This window comes from Protomyctophum bolini (assembly GCF_963924005.1).
Source record: "Protomyctophum bolini genome assembly, chromosome: 2".
Lineage (NCBI taxonomy): Eukaryota > Metazoa > Chordata > Actinopteri > Myctophiformes > Myctophidae > Protomyctophum > Protomyctophum bolini.
Window position 1 is genome coordinate 21,791,290 of NC_137863.1, and position 15,983 is coordinate 21,807,272.

At 37.0% G+C, this 15,983-nt stretch overlaps 1 protein-coding gene across 1 annotated transcript in view; it reads left to right on the plus strand.

The window, feature by feature from the left end:
* The window catches only part of LOC308333238 (nucleolar protein 58-like), a gene marked incomplete at both ends in the record, with an annotated part of 181,690 nt that extends 167,485 nt beyond the window's left edge, over window positions 1-14,205 (plus strand). Inside the window, 10 exons of the mRNA XM_080789482.1 lie at window positions 5,715-5,727; window positions 7,019-7,072; window positions 9,485-9,619; window positions 11,022-11,167; window positions 11,916-12,042; window positions 12,278-12,441; window positions 12,779-12,913; window positions 13,115-13,176; window positions 13,453-13,595; window positions 14,030-14,205. Of these exons, the coding sequence (XP_080645608.1) occupies window positions 5,715-5,727; window positions 7,019-7,072; window positions 9,485-9,619; window positions 11,022-11,167; window positions 11,916-12,042; window positions 12,278-12,441; window positions 12,779-12,913; window positions 13,115-13,176; window positions 13,453-13,595; window positions 14,030-14,205 (1,155 nt within the window). The remainder of the gene's footprint in view (window positions 1-5,714; window positions 5,728-7,018; window positions 7,073-9,484; window positions 9,620-11,021; window positions 11,168-11,915; window positions 12,043-12,277; window positions 12,442-12,778; window positions 12,914-13,114; window positions 13,177-13,452; window positions 13,596-14,029) is intronic.
* Between the last annotated feature and the right edge of the window lie 1,778 nt (window positions 14,206-15,983).

The window sequence follows — 15,983 nt, forward strand, 5'->3', positions numbered from 1 at the left end:
AGCTGTTTCTCAACAACCAAAGTGTCAAATAATGGTTAGAAGCTGTTTTTCAACAACCAAAAGTGTCAAATAATGTTTTAGGAGCTGTTTCTCAATAACCAAAAGTGTAAAATAATGTTTTAGGAGCTGTTTCTCAACAACCAAAGTGTCAAATAATGGTTAGAAGCTGTTTTTCAACAACCAAAAGTGTAAAATAATGTTTTAGGAGCTGTTTCTCAATAACCAAAAGTGTAAAATAATGTTTTAGGAGCTGTTTCTCAACAACCAAAGTGTCAAATAATGGTTAGAAGCTGTTTTTCAACAACCAAAAGTGTCAAATAATGTTTTAGGAGCTGTTTCTCAACAACCAAAAGTGTAAAATAATGTTTTAGGAGCTGTTTCTCAACAACCAAAGTGTCAAATAATGGTTAGAAGCTGTTTTTCAACAACCAAAAGTGTCAAATAATGTTTTAGGAGCTGTTTCTCAATAACCAAAAGTGTAAAATAATGTTTTAGGAGCTGTTTCTCAACAACCAAAGTGTCAAATAATGGTTAGAAGCTGTTTTTCAACAACCAAAAGTGTAAAATAATGTTTTAGGAGCTGTTTCTCAATAACCAAAAGTGTAAAATAATGTTTTAGGAGCTGTTTCTCAACAACCAAAGTGTCAAATAATGGTTAGAAGCTGTTTTTCAACAACCAAAGTGTCAAATAATGTTTTAGGAGCTGTTTCTCAATAACAAAAAGTGTAAAATAATGTTTTAGGAGCTGTTTCTCAACAACCAAAGTGTCAAATAATGGTTAGAAGCTGTTTTTCAACAACCAAAAGTGTCAAATAATGTTTTAGGAGCTGTTTCTCAATAACCAAAAGTGTAAAATAATGTTTTAGGAGCTGTTTCTCAATAACCAAAAGTGTAAAATAATGTTTTAGGAGCTGTTTCTCAACAACCAAAGTGTCAAATAATGGTTAGAAGCTGTTTTTCAACAACCAAAAGTGTCAAATAATGTTTTAGGAGCTGTTTCTCAGTAACCAAAAGTGTAAAATAATGTTTTAGGAGCTGTTTCTCAACAACCAAAGTGTCAAATAATGGTTAGAAGCTGTTTTTCAACAACCAAAAGTGTCAAATAATGTTTTAGGAGCTGTTTCTCAACAAACAAAAGTGTAAAATAATGTTTTAGGAGCTGTTTCTCAACAACCAAAGTGTCAAATAATGGTTAGAAGCTGTTTTTCAACAACCAAAAGTGTCAAATAATGTTTTAGGAGCTGTTTCTCAATAACCAAAAGTGTAAAATAATGTTTTAGGAGCTGTTTCTCAACAACCAAAGTGTCAAATAATGGTTAGAAGCTGTTTTTCAACAACCAAAAGTGTCAAATAATGTTTTAGGAGCTGTTTCTCAATAACCAAAAGTGTAAAATAATGTTTTAGGAGCTGTTTCTCAACAACCAAAGTGTCAAATAATGGTTAGAAGCTGTTTTTCAACAACCAAAAGTGTCAAATAATGTTTTAGGAGCTGTTTCTCAACAACCAAAAGTGTAAAATAATGTTTTAGGAGCTGTTTCTCAACAACCAAAGTGTCAAATAATGGTTAGAAGCTGTTTTTCAACAACCAAAAGTGTCAAATAATGTTTTAGGAGCTGTTTCTCAATAACCAAAAGTGTAAAATAATGTTTTAGGAGCTGTTTCTCAACAACCAAAGTGTCAAATAATGGTTAGAAGCTGTTTTTCAACAACCAAAAGTGTCAAATAATGTTTTAGGAGCTGTTTCTCAATAACCAAAAGTGTAAAATAATGTTTTAGGAGCTGTTTCTCAATAACCAAAAGTGTAAAATAATGTTTTAGGAGCTGTTTCTCAACAACCAAAGTGTCAAATAATGGTTAGAAGCTGTTTTTCAACAACCAAAAGTGTCAAATAATGTTTTAGGAGCTGTTTCTCAGTAACCAAAAGTGTAAAATAATGTTTTAGGAGCTGTTTCTCAACAACCAAAGTGTCAAATAATGGTTAGAAGCTGTTTTTCAACAACCAAAAGTGTCAAATAATGTTTTAGGAGCTGTTTCTCAATAACCAAAAGTGTAAAATAATGTTTTAGGAGCTGTTTCTCAATAACCAAAAGTGTAAAATAATGTTTTAGGAGCTGTTTCTCAACAACCAAAGTGTCAAATAATGGTTAGAAGCTGTTTTTCAACAACCAAAAGTGTCAAATAATGTTTTAGGAGCTGTTTCTCAGTAACCAAAAGTGTAAAATAATGTTTTAGGAGCTGTTTCTCAACAACCAAAGTGTCAAATAATGGTTAGAAGCTGTTTTTCAACAACCAAAAGTGTCAAATAATGTTTTAGGAGCTGTTTCTCAATAACCAAAAGTGTAAAATAATGTTTTAGGAGCTGTTTCTCAACAACCAAAGTGTCAAATAATGGTTAGAAGCTGTTTTTCAACAACCAAAAGTGTCAAATAATGTTTTAGGAGCTGTTTCTCAATAACCAAAAGTGTAAAATAATGTTTTAGGAGCTGTTTCTCAACAACCAAAGTGTCAAATAATGGTTAGAAGCTGTTTTTCAACAACCAAAAGTGTCAAATAATGTTTTAGGAGCTGTTTCTCAATAACCAAAAGTGTAAAATAATGTTTTAGGAGCTGTTTCTCAACAACCAAAGTGTCAAATAATGGTTAGAAGCTGTTTTTCAACAACCAAAAGTGTCAAATAATGTTTTAGGAGCTGTTTCTCAATAACCAAAGTGTCAAATAATGGTTAGAAGCTGTTTTTCAACAACCAAAAGTGTCAAATAATGTTTTAGGAGCTGTTTCTCAATAACCAAAAGTGTCAAATAATGTTTTAGGAGCTGTTTCTCAATAACCAAAAGTGTAAAATAATGTTTTAGGAGCTGTTTCTCAACAACCAAAGTGTCAAATAATGGTTAGAAGCTGTTTTTCAACAACCAAAATTGTCAAATAATGTTTTAGGAGCTGTTTCTCAACAACCAAAAGTGTAAAATAATGTTTTAGGAGCTGTTTCTCAACAACCAAAGTGTCAAATAATGGTTAGAAGCTGTTTTTCAACAACCAAAAGTGTCAAATAATGTTTTAGGAGCTGTTTCTCAATAACCAAAAGTGTAAAATAATGTTTTAGGAGCTGTTTCTCAACAACCAAAGTGTCAAATAATGGTTAGAAGCTGTTTTTCAACAACCAAAAGTGTCAAATAATGTTTTAGGAGCTGTTTCTCAATAACCAAAAGTGTAAAATAATGTTTTAGGAGCTGTTTCTCAACAACCAAAGTGTCAAATAATGGTTAGAAGCTGTTTTTCAACAACCAAAAGTGTCAAATAATGTTTTAGGAGCTGTTTCTCAATAACCAAAAGTGTAAAATAATGTTTTAGGAGCTGTTTCTCAACAACCAAAGTGTCAAATAATGGTTAGAAGCTGTTTTTCAACAACCAAAAGTGTCAAATAATGTTTTAGGAGCTGTTTCTCAATAACCAAAAGTGTAAAATAATGTTTTAGGAGCTGTTTCTCAACAACCAAAGTGTCAAATAATGGTTAGAAGCTGTTTTTCAACAACCAAAAGTGTCAAATAATGTTTTAGGAGCTGTTTCTCAATAACCAAAGTGTCAAATAATGGTTAGAAGCTGTTTTTCAACAACCAAAAGTGTCAAATAATGTTTTAGGAGCTGTTTCTCAATAACCAAAAGTGTCAAATAATGTTTTAGGAGCTGTTTCTCAATAACCAAAAGTGTAAAATAATGTTTTAGGAGCTGTTTCTCAACAACCAAAGTGTCAAATAATGGTTAGAAGCTGTTTTTCAACAACCAAAATTGTCAAATAATGTTTTAGGAGCTGTTTCTCAACAACCAAAAGTGTAAAATAATGTTTTAGGAGCTGTTTCTCAACAACCAAAGTGTCAAATAATGGTTAGAAGCTGTTTTTCAACAACCAAAAGTGTCAAATAATGTTTTAGGAGCTGTTTCTCAATAACCAAAAGTGTAAAATAATGTTTTAGGAGCTGTTTCTCAACAACCAAAGTGTCAAATAATGGTTAGAAGCTGTTTTTCAACAACCAAAAGTGTCAAATAATGTTTTAGGAGCTGTTTCTCAATAACCAAAAGTGTAAAATAATGTTTTAGGAGCTGTTTCTCAACAACCAAAGTGTCAAATAATGGTTAGAAGCTGTTTTTCAACAACCAAAAGTGTCAAATAATGTTTTAGGAGCTGTTTCTCAGTAACCAAAAGTGTAAAATAATGTTTTAGGAGCTGTTTCTCAACAACCAAAGTGTCAAATAATGGTTAGAAGCTGTTTTTCAACAACCAAAAGTGTCAAATAATGTTTTAGGAGCTGTTTCTCAATAACCAAAAGTGTAAAATAATGTTTTAGGAGCTGTTTCTCAACAACCAAAGTGTCAAATAATGGTTAGAAGCTGTTTTTCAACAACCAAAAGTGTCAAATAATGTTTTAGGAGCTGTTTCTCAATAACCAAAAGTGTAAAATAATGTTTTAGGAGCTGTTACTCAACAACCAAAGTGTCAAATAATGGTTAGAAGCTGTTTTTCAACAACCAAAAGTGTCAAATAATGTTTTAGGAGCTGTTTCTCAACAACCAAAAGTGTCAAATAATGTTTTAGGAGCTGTTTCTCAACAACCAAAGTGTCAAATAATGGTTAGAAGCTGTTTTTCAACAACCAAAAGTGTCAAATAATGTTTTAGGAGCTGTTTCTCAATAACCAAAAGTGTCAAATAATGGTTAGAAGCTTTTTTTCAACAGCCAAAAGTGTCAAATAATGTTTTAGGAGCTGTTTCTCAACAACCAAAAGTGTCAAATAATGGTTAGAAGCTGTTTTTCAACAGCCAAAAGTGTCAAATAATGTTTTAGCAGCTGTTTCTCAACAACCAAAAGTGTCAAATAATGTTTTAGGAGCTGTTGTTCAACAGCCAAAAGTGTCAAATAATGTTTTAGGAGCTGTTTCTCAACAACCAAAAGTGTCAAATAATGGTTAGAAGCTGTTTTTCAACAGCCAAAAGTGTCAAATAATGGTTAGAAGCTGTTTTTCAACAACCAAAAGTGTCAAATAATGGTTAGAAGCTGTTTTTCAACAGCCAAAAGTGTCAAGACCAAGAAAATCTATTTTGTTCAGTGCTTAAAGTGAGAAGTGCAGCAGCAAACATCTAGGTCATAAGAACATTGTTGGCGCTATATTATCAGATCTAATTTGTGAGTAAAGCTTCATTACGTAAGCCCACATCACCTATGAACACAGGCCCGGTATGTGATGTGTGTTTGTCTCATTTCACATTTGTGAGTAAGGCTTCATCACGCCATCCCACATCACATAATTAACATAGGGTTAGGTATGTGATGTTGGTTGATGTGAGGTATGTGTTTTATAATGTGCGAATGAGTGAAGCTTCATCTTGTCAGTTAACATCACATTATGTGGTGTATTTATGTGATTTATTTATGCTGCCATTTGCAGCTAAAACTTCATACATGCCGGTCAGTAGGCGAGGCATTGACGATGGGCCTATGACTCAAACGTTTTCTGCTGCGCACTTTTCACTTTTAGCACTTTGCAGCACTTTATTAGCATGAGAAAATAAAAGATTATCTTAGTTTATGTCTGAAGAGTTTTCCTTAAGTTAATTGTGGAGTGAGTCTTCTTCCGGTTTTCAATTGTATAAAGACATAGTCATGATTCAAATTGAGTTTGTAGGCTATGATGAAGGACTTTTTTTCTCATTATCTTGCCGCAGGAGGTCAGCAAGAGTAAGTTTAAAAAATATTTAGCAAATTTGAAACTAATTGCTGATTTGGACCTGTAAATTATAACACAAACTGGTGGCACTGGTGTGGTACTACTGGTTTACCAGAACGGGGTTCAACTCCCTGCGGTGCCCTCAATTTGTTGTATTTACATGGTTCATTTTCTGCTCATTGTGTTGCCTTTTCATAGATGATAACCCCCCCAAGTTCTTTACTGTGTTTGTAATTCCTACAGTTGGGTTTTTGGTGGAAGGAGAGCTTGGTCCCTTATTTTTCTCATCTCCTTCCACCAAAAACGGCAGTTCTGGCTGGTTGGGTTCTCGAAACTTGGCAATATGGTAGCCCTTTAAAAAAAAATTTGCTGCCAATCCGATTCCAATCATTTGAAAATGACAATTGGCCCTGATTTCCGATCAGCGGGCAATGCCAAACCGTGAGGACGCAAAGCCCACAACCATTGGCCAATGGGTGGCGCGATCGAGGGTATGCACATGACATCATCGATTCATTCACTTTGTGCATACCCTCTCTATAGCACTCAACTAAAACTTTAAATGGGCATAGCTCATGAACCGCAATAAAACTTTGATTTGTCTCCTCTTGCCTCACTTTCATGTTCTGACTTTTGACCTCTGACTTTTAGATCACCTGCCATTTTGAATTGTATCTCGCTCCTCCCGGGATCTTTGCTCAAAATGCCCAAACATTTCTACACTAACTTTGGAAAAAAAGGTAATTTTCTTTTCAAGTCACAAAAAAATGACTATTTGTGGGTTTACATGTAATTACTAAACTGTAGTCATGTCAGAACCTGGAAGGATCACAGACAAGGTTTTTAAATATATAATGGAGCAATCTTAAAGTAAATACTCAGTGGGTTATAGAATGAGGCAAAACGGTGATACTACTACAATACATTTAATATGCAAAACTCAATTAAACTCCCTTCACATAAAACTTTTCTCTATAAAATACTAGCCTATATTGAGTGTACACAATATACAACAGTGTTTGGTTGTGTAATTAACTCACCCTGGCAGTGTGACCATGTTGGGTGGAGGGGTCCCCTTACTCAGTTCTCACCCTTTTTACTTTGTCGGGTGACTGTACTGAAGACTAGCTATAGTCTTTGTCGTAGAGGTTTTTAGTCTCGACTGTGCAGAGTGTGTCAGCCCCACGGACCGAAGCCGGGAGAAGGTTCCTGGGACTTAAACGCCCTGCCTCCTATTGTAACTTTTGATATTTCGGGGACTGTAAGCATTTCTGTATACTATGAACGCACCATTTATTGTAGGGATCGATGAGTTCTCTGAGATATTGTGGTGCCTGACCATTGAGAGCTTTATAGGTGAGGAGGATTTAGAACTATGTTCTGTATTTAAACGGGAGCCAGTGTAGAGAGGCCAGTGATGGTTCTGATCACATGGTTCTCGGACCCCTAATATAGGGGTTCCTTGTTACTACAGAGGAGTTCCAAATCTTTGATTGCAACTTGTTTCATTTAATATTCATTCGTTCATATCGTTAAAGTAATCAATAAATCAATACATTTTCATTTATGTATTTATTACATTAATGACATGAACCCTAGAATCACTATTCTGAAGGGAACATTAGCAAAACAATCTGATCTACAAGCTCATGATTTAAGAGCATTGAAAAAACTGACGGACGGCATACTATGCATGATGATTTTGGAGGATTTGAGAAAAAGATTAATCATGAAAAACTATAGTCCATGGTTTCAGACTGCATGATGTTTTTCATGATTTGGCAGGATTTGAGAACAAGATGAAAATAATGGACCTGTAAATTACAACAAAAAAAACTAAGGCACTGGTGTGGTACTTCTGGTTTTCCAGAACGAGGTTCGAGTCCCTGCAGTGCTCTGCTCGATTTGTTGTATTTACATGGTTTATTTAAAATTTATGCTATTTATGATAAAAAAAGAATTTCAAAATTTCAAAAAACATGGGCTATAACCCATATATAACCCATTTTTTTCAAATCCTCAAAAATGATGAAAAACGGCGTGCTATAGTATGCCGTACGATATGGGCTATAGCCCATGGTCCAAAATGATGAGAAACGAGGATAACTTTTTTTTTCAAAATTTCAAAAAACATGGGCTATAACCCATCGTTTTTTTCATTTTTTCATTTTTTTCAAATCCTCAAAAATGATGAAAAACGGTGCGCTATAGTATGCCGTACGATATGGGCTATAGCCCATGGTCCAAAATGATGAGAAACGAGGATAACAGTTTTTTTCAAAATTTCAAAAAACATGGGCTATAACCCATCGTTTTTGTCATTTCGTCATTTTTTTCAAATCTTCAAAAATGATGAAAAACGGCGCGCTATAGTATGCCGTACGATATGGGCTATAGCCCACGGTCCAAAATGATGAGAAACGAGGCTAACTTTTTTTTTTTTAATTTCAAAAAACATGGGCTATATCCCATCGTTTTTGTCATTTCGTCATTTTTTTCAAATCCTCAAAAATGATGAAAAACGGCGTGCTATAGTATGCCGTACGATATGGGCTATAGCCCACGGTCCAAAATGATGAGAAACGAGAATAACTTTTTTTTTCAAAATTTCAAAAAACATGGGCTATAACCCATCGTTTTTTTCATTTCGTCATTTTTTTCAAATCCTCAAAAATGATGAAAAACGGCGCGCTATAGTATGCCGTACGATATGGGCTATAGCCCACGGTCCAAAATGATGAGAAACGAGGCTAACTTTTTTTTTTTTAATTTCAAAAAACATGGGCTATAACCCATCGTTTTTTTCATATTTGTCAAATCATCAAAAATGATGAAAAACGGCGCGCTATAGTATGCCGTACGATATGGGCTATAGCCCATGGTCCAAAATGATGAGAAACGAGGATAACTTTTTTTTTCAAAATTTCAAAAAACATGGGCTATAACCCATCATTTTTGTCATTTCGTCATTTTTTTCAAATCTTCAAAAATGATGAAAAACGGCGCGCTATAGTATGCCGTACGATATGGGCTATAGCCCACGGTCCAAAATGATGAGAAACGAGGCTAACTTTTTTTTCCAAATTTTCAAAAAACATGGGCTATAACCCATCGTTTTTGTCATTTCGTCATTTTTTTCAAATCTTCAAAAATGATGAAAAACGGCGCGCTATAGTATGCCGTACGATATGGGCTATAGCCCATGGTCCAAAATGATGAGAAACGAGGATAACTTTTTTTTTCAAAATTTCTAAAAACATGGGCTATAACCCATCGTTTTTGTCATTTCGTCATTTTTTTCAAATCATCAAAAATGATGAAAAACGGCGTGCTATAGTATGCCGTACGATATGGGCTATAGCCCACGGTCCAAAATGATGAGAAACGAGGCTAACTTTTTTTTTTTTAATTTAAAAAAACATGGGCTATAACCCATCGTTTTTTTCATATTTGTCAAATCATCAAAAATGATGAAAAACGGCGCGCTATAGTATGCCGTACGATATGGGCTATAGCCCATGGTCCAAAATGATGAGAAACGAGGATAACTTTTTTTTTCAAATTTTCTAAAAACATGGGCTATAACCCATCGTTTTTGTCATTTCGTCATTTTTTTCAAATCTTCAAAAATGATGAAAAACGGCGCGCTATAGTATGCCGTACGATATGGGCTATAGCCCACGGTCCAAAGTGATGAGAAACGAGGCTAACTTTTTTTTTCAAAATTCCAACTATAATATCCCATAACCATATCCCTGCTGTCTGCAGCTCTGTTGGATGATCTGGACAAAGAGCTGAACAACTACATCATGCGCTGCAGAGAGTGGTATGGTTGGCATTTTCCCGAACTGAGCAAGATCATCACAGACAACCTGGCCTACTGCAAAAGTGTCCGCCATATAGGTGAGCAAATGCACAGGTTGGAATCCAGTGTTTTAGTCTATTAAGGGCCGATTCATACTCCTATTTTACCACTGTAGTGCCGAAATGATTTCGGCTCATCAGAAAGTTTCAGTAGCACCGAAGAGAAGACTTTAGGACGGTACCCGCCCCCCCGAACCTCAAATGACGTCACATTGTAGGCTCTACAGAGCCGAACCGACTTTTATTCGGCTATAAAATATGAGTATGAATCGTGCCTAAGACGAAAAATGTTTGTCGACTACCTTTTTTCACTGACAAACTGAATGGAAACTAAATGAAAACTAAGCTATGACGACTAAGACTAAATATATTGACAATTTCGTCAACAAATAAAAACTAGACGTGTTAGGAAGGGACTAGTGGACAAGTGATCCAGTAAAAGTCTTTTTACACTTGGTTGCATGGTGAAAATATCCGATCTACAAGCTTTGTAGATCGGATTATTTTTCAAGTTTATTGATCGGATTATTTTTCCGCCAAAACACATTTTGTTCGACTAAATCAACAAAAATTTGTCGACTAACACTAAAACATTCCAGGTGACTAAATATGACAAACTAAAATCTAAATTTGCCGCCAAAAACAACACTGGATGTCACCACTGACCACACAAACACCAGTTTGAGGGTTTACTATAGTCACTTGACACTTACACGTTCTTGTGGAAGGAGATACTGGGCAGTGAAGTTACCAACCTAAGCCCTATTGTATTCAAAATTAGTCAAGCTCACAATGCATCACAATGTGTAGTGATTTTGTAGATGTAGCCAATATAATGAGTCCAAAATGCAAAGTGGATAATGAAACAGACTTCTTCAGATTTTTTTGCATCTCATTGTATAATCATACCGCTGTATTTTGTTAATTTCGAAATAATCTCACAACAACCCTTCAGCAGTGTTCTACATGGTGTGTGCATAACGTTTTTCTCATAGCGGATATGTGGACAGTTGTACAACATGCTCGCTCTCCTCATAACTGGCTTGTTACTGAACTGTCCCAAAGCAAAACCAGGCTAAATTATCTTGGTATCAAAACCAGGGTAAAATGATCTTGGTGACAACAATATAACATTTTACTTTGACCATAGATTTCTGTGAGCTTAAAACCTCACTATGTAACTTGGTTAAAAAAATGTAATTTTGTCCAATCTGTATGGTGGGAGGATGTTAATCCATGTATCCAGGGTTATTTTGTTATAGAAATGTCATTGATATCATAGTGAATAATGAACCTTTTGGACAGTCTTAAAGCTGAAAGCAAGACAGGCTAGCGATGTAGGTCGGGACTCGGAACGTCTGTGAAATGGAAGCCCTTGTCCTCTCAGAGTGCTGACCTCTGCCACGTCGTGTAAATGATGAATGCATTTCTTGGTCCCCAGGCGTTCGCACCAACGTGGCCACCACCGACCTGTCAGAGATGCTGCCCGAGGACATCGAGGCAGAGGTCAAACTGGCCGCCGAGATCTCCATGGGAACAGAGGTGTCGGACGAGGACATCGGCAACATAAAGCACCTGTGTGACCAGGTAAACCCAGCGCTACCTCCCACTGTAGTTGTGTATCGAGGGATTCATAATGGCCGTAGTGATGATGATGACGTTTGTCTTCCTCTTGAAATAAATCATGTGGGTCTTTAAGTCACTATCTCATCTGAACGGCCACAGTACCCCCTACACACAATTACACACACTGCTTCACAAAGTTACTAATTATAAACGTAAACTATTACTGTTCTGAAATGTGGAATCCTCAGTCTGTTCGGGAATGTATTCAAATGTATAAATTGTTAAAGCAATATAACGAGCACATTTGCAGCTGGCCGTCTCCCTACTCTGCCATTGAACATCTTCAACGTGAGGTTGGCACTGCCAATAAAGCTATTTGAGGTAGACCAGATGCAGTACATCTCCCACAACAAACACGCATTACATGAGATCACTAAACGGTTACTCCACAAGACCACAAGCAATGTGTGCGCCGCCCAGGCCCCCCCATCTTCATTGTAGTTAGGTGTTGCAATTACCTCTGTCTGAAGAGGGAGGCAGTTGATGTGACTGTACATACAATTGAAAGATTATGGTCTTAAGCTTCAATTGTTGCATGGCCACCATTGGAAGCAACTGACGGTAAAAGCCTTGCGTGTGGACTGTGGTGCACCAAAAGTGGCATGTCTACAAGTTCAGACTGCACTGCAGCGTGACACAGACACACAACTAAGTGCAAGTCAGACTTGAGGATTGAGGGGTCGCTCACACATCTGTTCTTTCCTTCCAGGTGATCGAGATCTCGGAGTACCGCACTCAGCTGTACGACTACCTGAAGAACCGCATGATGGCCATCGCTCCCAACCTGACGGTGATGGTGGGAGAGCTGGTGGGCGCTCGCCTCATCTCTCACGCTGGTAAGAACCGCAGAGAGCTGTGGCACACATGAGGGGGGTTAATAATGACTGAGCGGTGATGATACTGACTTAATGTCACTGTCCTGAAAACATCATGAGGGTTTTTGTCACTACCTCATCTGAGCTCTCATTTTGATGTGGCGCACACACAGTGCTGTGTAGCTAGATATACGAAAGACTGTTCTGAACGGAAGCCTTTAATATGTATATTATGTTCCCTTTCTGTGTTCCCAAGGTTCCCTGTTGAATCTAGCCAAGCACCCGGCTTCCACGGTGCAGATCCTCGGAGCGGAGAAGGCCTTGTTCAGAGCCCTGAAGACCCGCAAAGACACCCCAAAATACGGTCTCATCTACCATGCCTCGCTGGTTGGCCAAACTACAGCCAAGAATAAGGGCAAGGTGTGTTTCCTGCTTTGTTGTACATGTGGGTGTAAATCACATTAATGTTGCACTTTGTTTAACAAAAATAAGTCTGAAAACGTAATGTCGTTATTTACATTTTAGTGTTTGTGTAAAATACCAGTTATGCCCATTGCCCTGTGTCATGGCACCCTCGGACAAAATCTGTACATCTGTTATAGTAATTACAGAAGACCTTAAACTTTCTTAAAGTATAAACGCAGCACATAAGATTATTTGAAGATGACCAACACTGCTTTTTTGTTAAATTGTTGTGCATCTGTGGTGATAGCTGTACAAATAATGAGTTGTTGCTTAACATGGTGCCTTTTTGCAGATTTCCAGAATGCTGGCAGCTAAAGCATCCCTAGCTATTCGCTACGACGCCCTCGGTGAGGACACCAATGCAGAAATGGGAATAGAGAACCGTGCCAAGCTGGAAGCTCGCCTGCGGCATCTTGAGGACAGAGGAGTAAGTAAAACTATTAAACTGTCAATCTAACCTGGGATAATAAAGTAGATGCCTTCAGAAATTATTCTCCACCACTTGTATTTTTAGTTGGTACCTTCACCAGTTCTCTCCCGTTGTAGTGAGGTATCCCGTTTATTCAACTTTTCCAGACAATCTGTGCTTTGTTGGTCTGACCATGTCTTTTATTTATTTTGCCTCCAGATCAGGAAAATCAGTGGAACGGGAAAGGCGATGGCAAAAGCAGACAAATACCAACACAAGAGGTGAATGAAGCCAAGATATAAGTCCACAAAACGCCATGGGGGTTTAATAATGACTGAGCGGTGATGATACTGACGAACTGTCACTGTCCTGAAAACATCATGAGGGTTTTTGTCACTACCTCATCTGAGCTCTCATTTAGACACGGAACACAAAGTGCAACACTCTTAATGTAATATGTCCCCTTTCTGTGTTGCAATTGTCGCAGAGTAAGCACAGTTGTATATTACTATACAGACTTTGGTTAACATCTTTGATTCTTTATTGTTTTTAAACAGTGAGGTGAAAGTGTATGATCCATCTGGAGACTCGACGCTCCCCTCCACCTCGAGGAAGAGGAAGATTGAGGAGGTTGAGGACACCTCGGCGCCCTCCACGCCAGTGGTGCCCAAAACCAAAAAACCCAAGATAGTAACGGAAGGTAGGCAGACCTGCAGACAACATGCTTCTTGTTGGGTGTCTGTTTTTCTGTTTTTAATGTTTCAAAATAAATGATGCAAATTTGTATCCGGGATTCTTTATTATATATATTTCTTCTGTTGTAAGTCAGTGGTATATTTTCTGAGAGTTTTACACTGCTTCCAGTGCTTCCATTAGCATAAAGTGCACAATATTTCAACATGTCTTTGTCGGATTACAAACTTAACTGGAAGGAAATGGAAGTCAATATCTATGCATTAGTTACTAAATACATTTTACACTTGTGATGTCAAGGCACACCTCGATGTGTATTTTGATGCTACGCTCTCCATCCAGACGTCCCTTGGAAACGGAATTTCTTCTCAGGTTCTGGTTAAAGAAAATGTAATGACTTGACATTTATGAGTCTCATGTTTCCTTCGTCTTGTCGTTCAGTCGTCGCAGAAGAAGAAGAAGCGGAAAAAACTCCCAAGAAGAAGAAGAAGAAAAAGAAGTCCAAAGAGGCTGAGGAGGAGACGGTGGAGGAGGAGGAAATGGAGGAGGCAGAGACTTCTGTAGCAGAGCAAGTAAGTCTTGTTGCCCCGGTCGCCATGTGTCTCATTGAGGGCTGATTAACTCATTTAGACCTGAGAACGATTCTACAAATGTCTTCTAAATCCTGACAGTTTTCTGAAAAAAATGTTTCTGTGTCGGTGGTTCTCAAACATTTTAACGATATGGGCTATAGCCCACGGTCCAAAATGATGAGAAACGAGGCTAAATTTCAAAAAACATGGACTATAACCCATCGTTTTTGTCATTTCGTCATTTTTTTCAAATCTTCAAAAATGATGAAAAACGGCGCGCTATAGTATGCCGTACGATATGGGCTATAGCCCACGGTCCAAAATGATGAGAAACGAGGCTAACTTTTTTTTTCAAAATTTCAAAAAACATGGGCTATAACCCATCGTTTTTGTCATTTCGTCATTTTTTTCAAATCCTCAAAAATGATGAAAAACGGCGCGCTATAGTATGCCGTACGATATGGGCTATAGCCCACGGTCCAAAATGATGAGAAACGAGGCTAACTTTTTTTTTCAAAATTTCAAAAAACATGGGCTATAACCCATCGTTTTTGTCATTTCGTCATTTTTTTTAAATCTTCAAAAATGATGAAAAACGGCGCGCTATAGTATGCCGTACGATATGGGCTATAGCCCACGGTCCAAAATGATGAGAAACGAGGCTAACTTTTTTTTTCAAAATTTCAAAAAACATGGGCTATAACCCATCGTTTTTGTCATTTCGTCATTTTTTCAAATCTTCAAAAATGATGAAAAACGGCGCGCTATAGTATGCCGTACGATATGGGCTATAGCCCACGGTCCAAAATGATGAGAAACGAGGCTAACTTTTTTTTTTTTTTTTTCAAAAAACATGGGCTATAACCCATCGTTTTTGTCATTTCGTCATTTTTTTCAAATCCTCAAAAATGATGAAAAACGGCGCACTTAGTATGCCGTACGATATGGGCTATAGCCCACGGTCCAAAATGATGAGAAACGAGGCTAACTTTTTTTTTCAAAATTTCAAAAAACATGGGCTATAACCCATCGTTTTTGTCATTTCGTAATTTTTTTCAAATCCTCAAAAATGATGAAAAACGGCGCGCTATAGTATGCCGTACGATATGTGACCAGGGACAGTGGTTTGATATACAAGGGGGACATGGTCATTTTTCAGTTCTTTACATATTATGAAACTGCACACTGTAACCTTTCATACGATCTATTGCTCATTGAAATTGGGGGGAAAATGAAGAAGATATGACCATTTGAAACTTGTTTAACTGGAAACACTAAAGTACAGAATTTGCCGTTTTAAGATTTCATAGTATTTAGCATCTCTGAGCCCAGGAATGGGGTGTGACAATAGATACTTGTCTCCACCCCTAGATACTTGCATAAACACTCCCCCCATCCTCTAACCACTCCACACTGTCAACTGCACAGAATGACTTGAGTTGACACTTAGTAAAAGAGGAATAAGGACATCTAGAACTCTTAGAATAAAAATAAATAGAGATGAGAAAGTATCAATATTGCAATATAGAAATATAGGACGGACGTTGTTTAGTGTATGTTTTGGTAATGATACAATCTAAAAAGTAACTAGTATGCTGGAGTAAAACTACTTGCAGCAAGTAGGCTATAATTTATTCCATGAAGTTACTTGTAGTTTTAGACCCATGCTTTTAATTGCTAAATAAAAAAATGTATGTTTACATTACATTATTAATATGTACAAAGGTACCTTTTTACCCCTAAATGCATGGCTTGAATCAGCCATGCACTGATGTGAAAGAGTCAAAACCTTACCAACAGAAAGTCAGGGGAAAAAATACCTT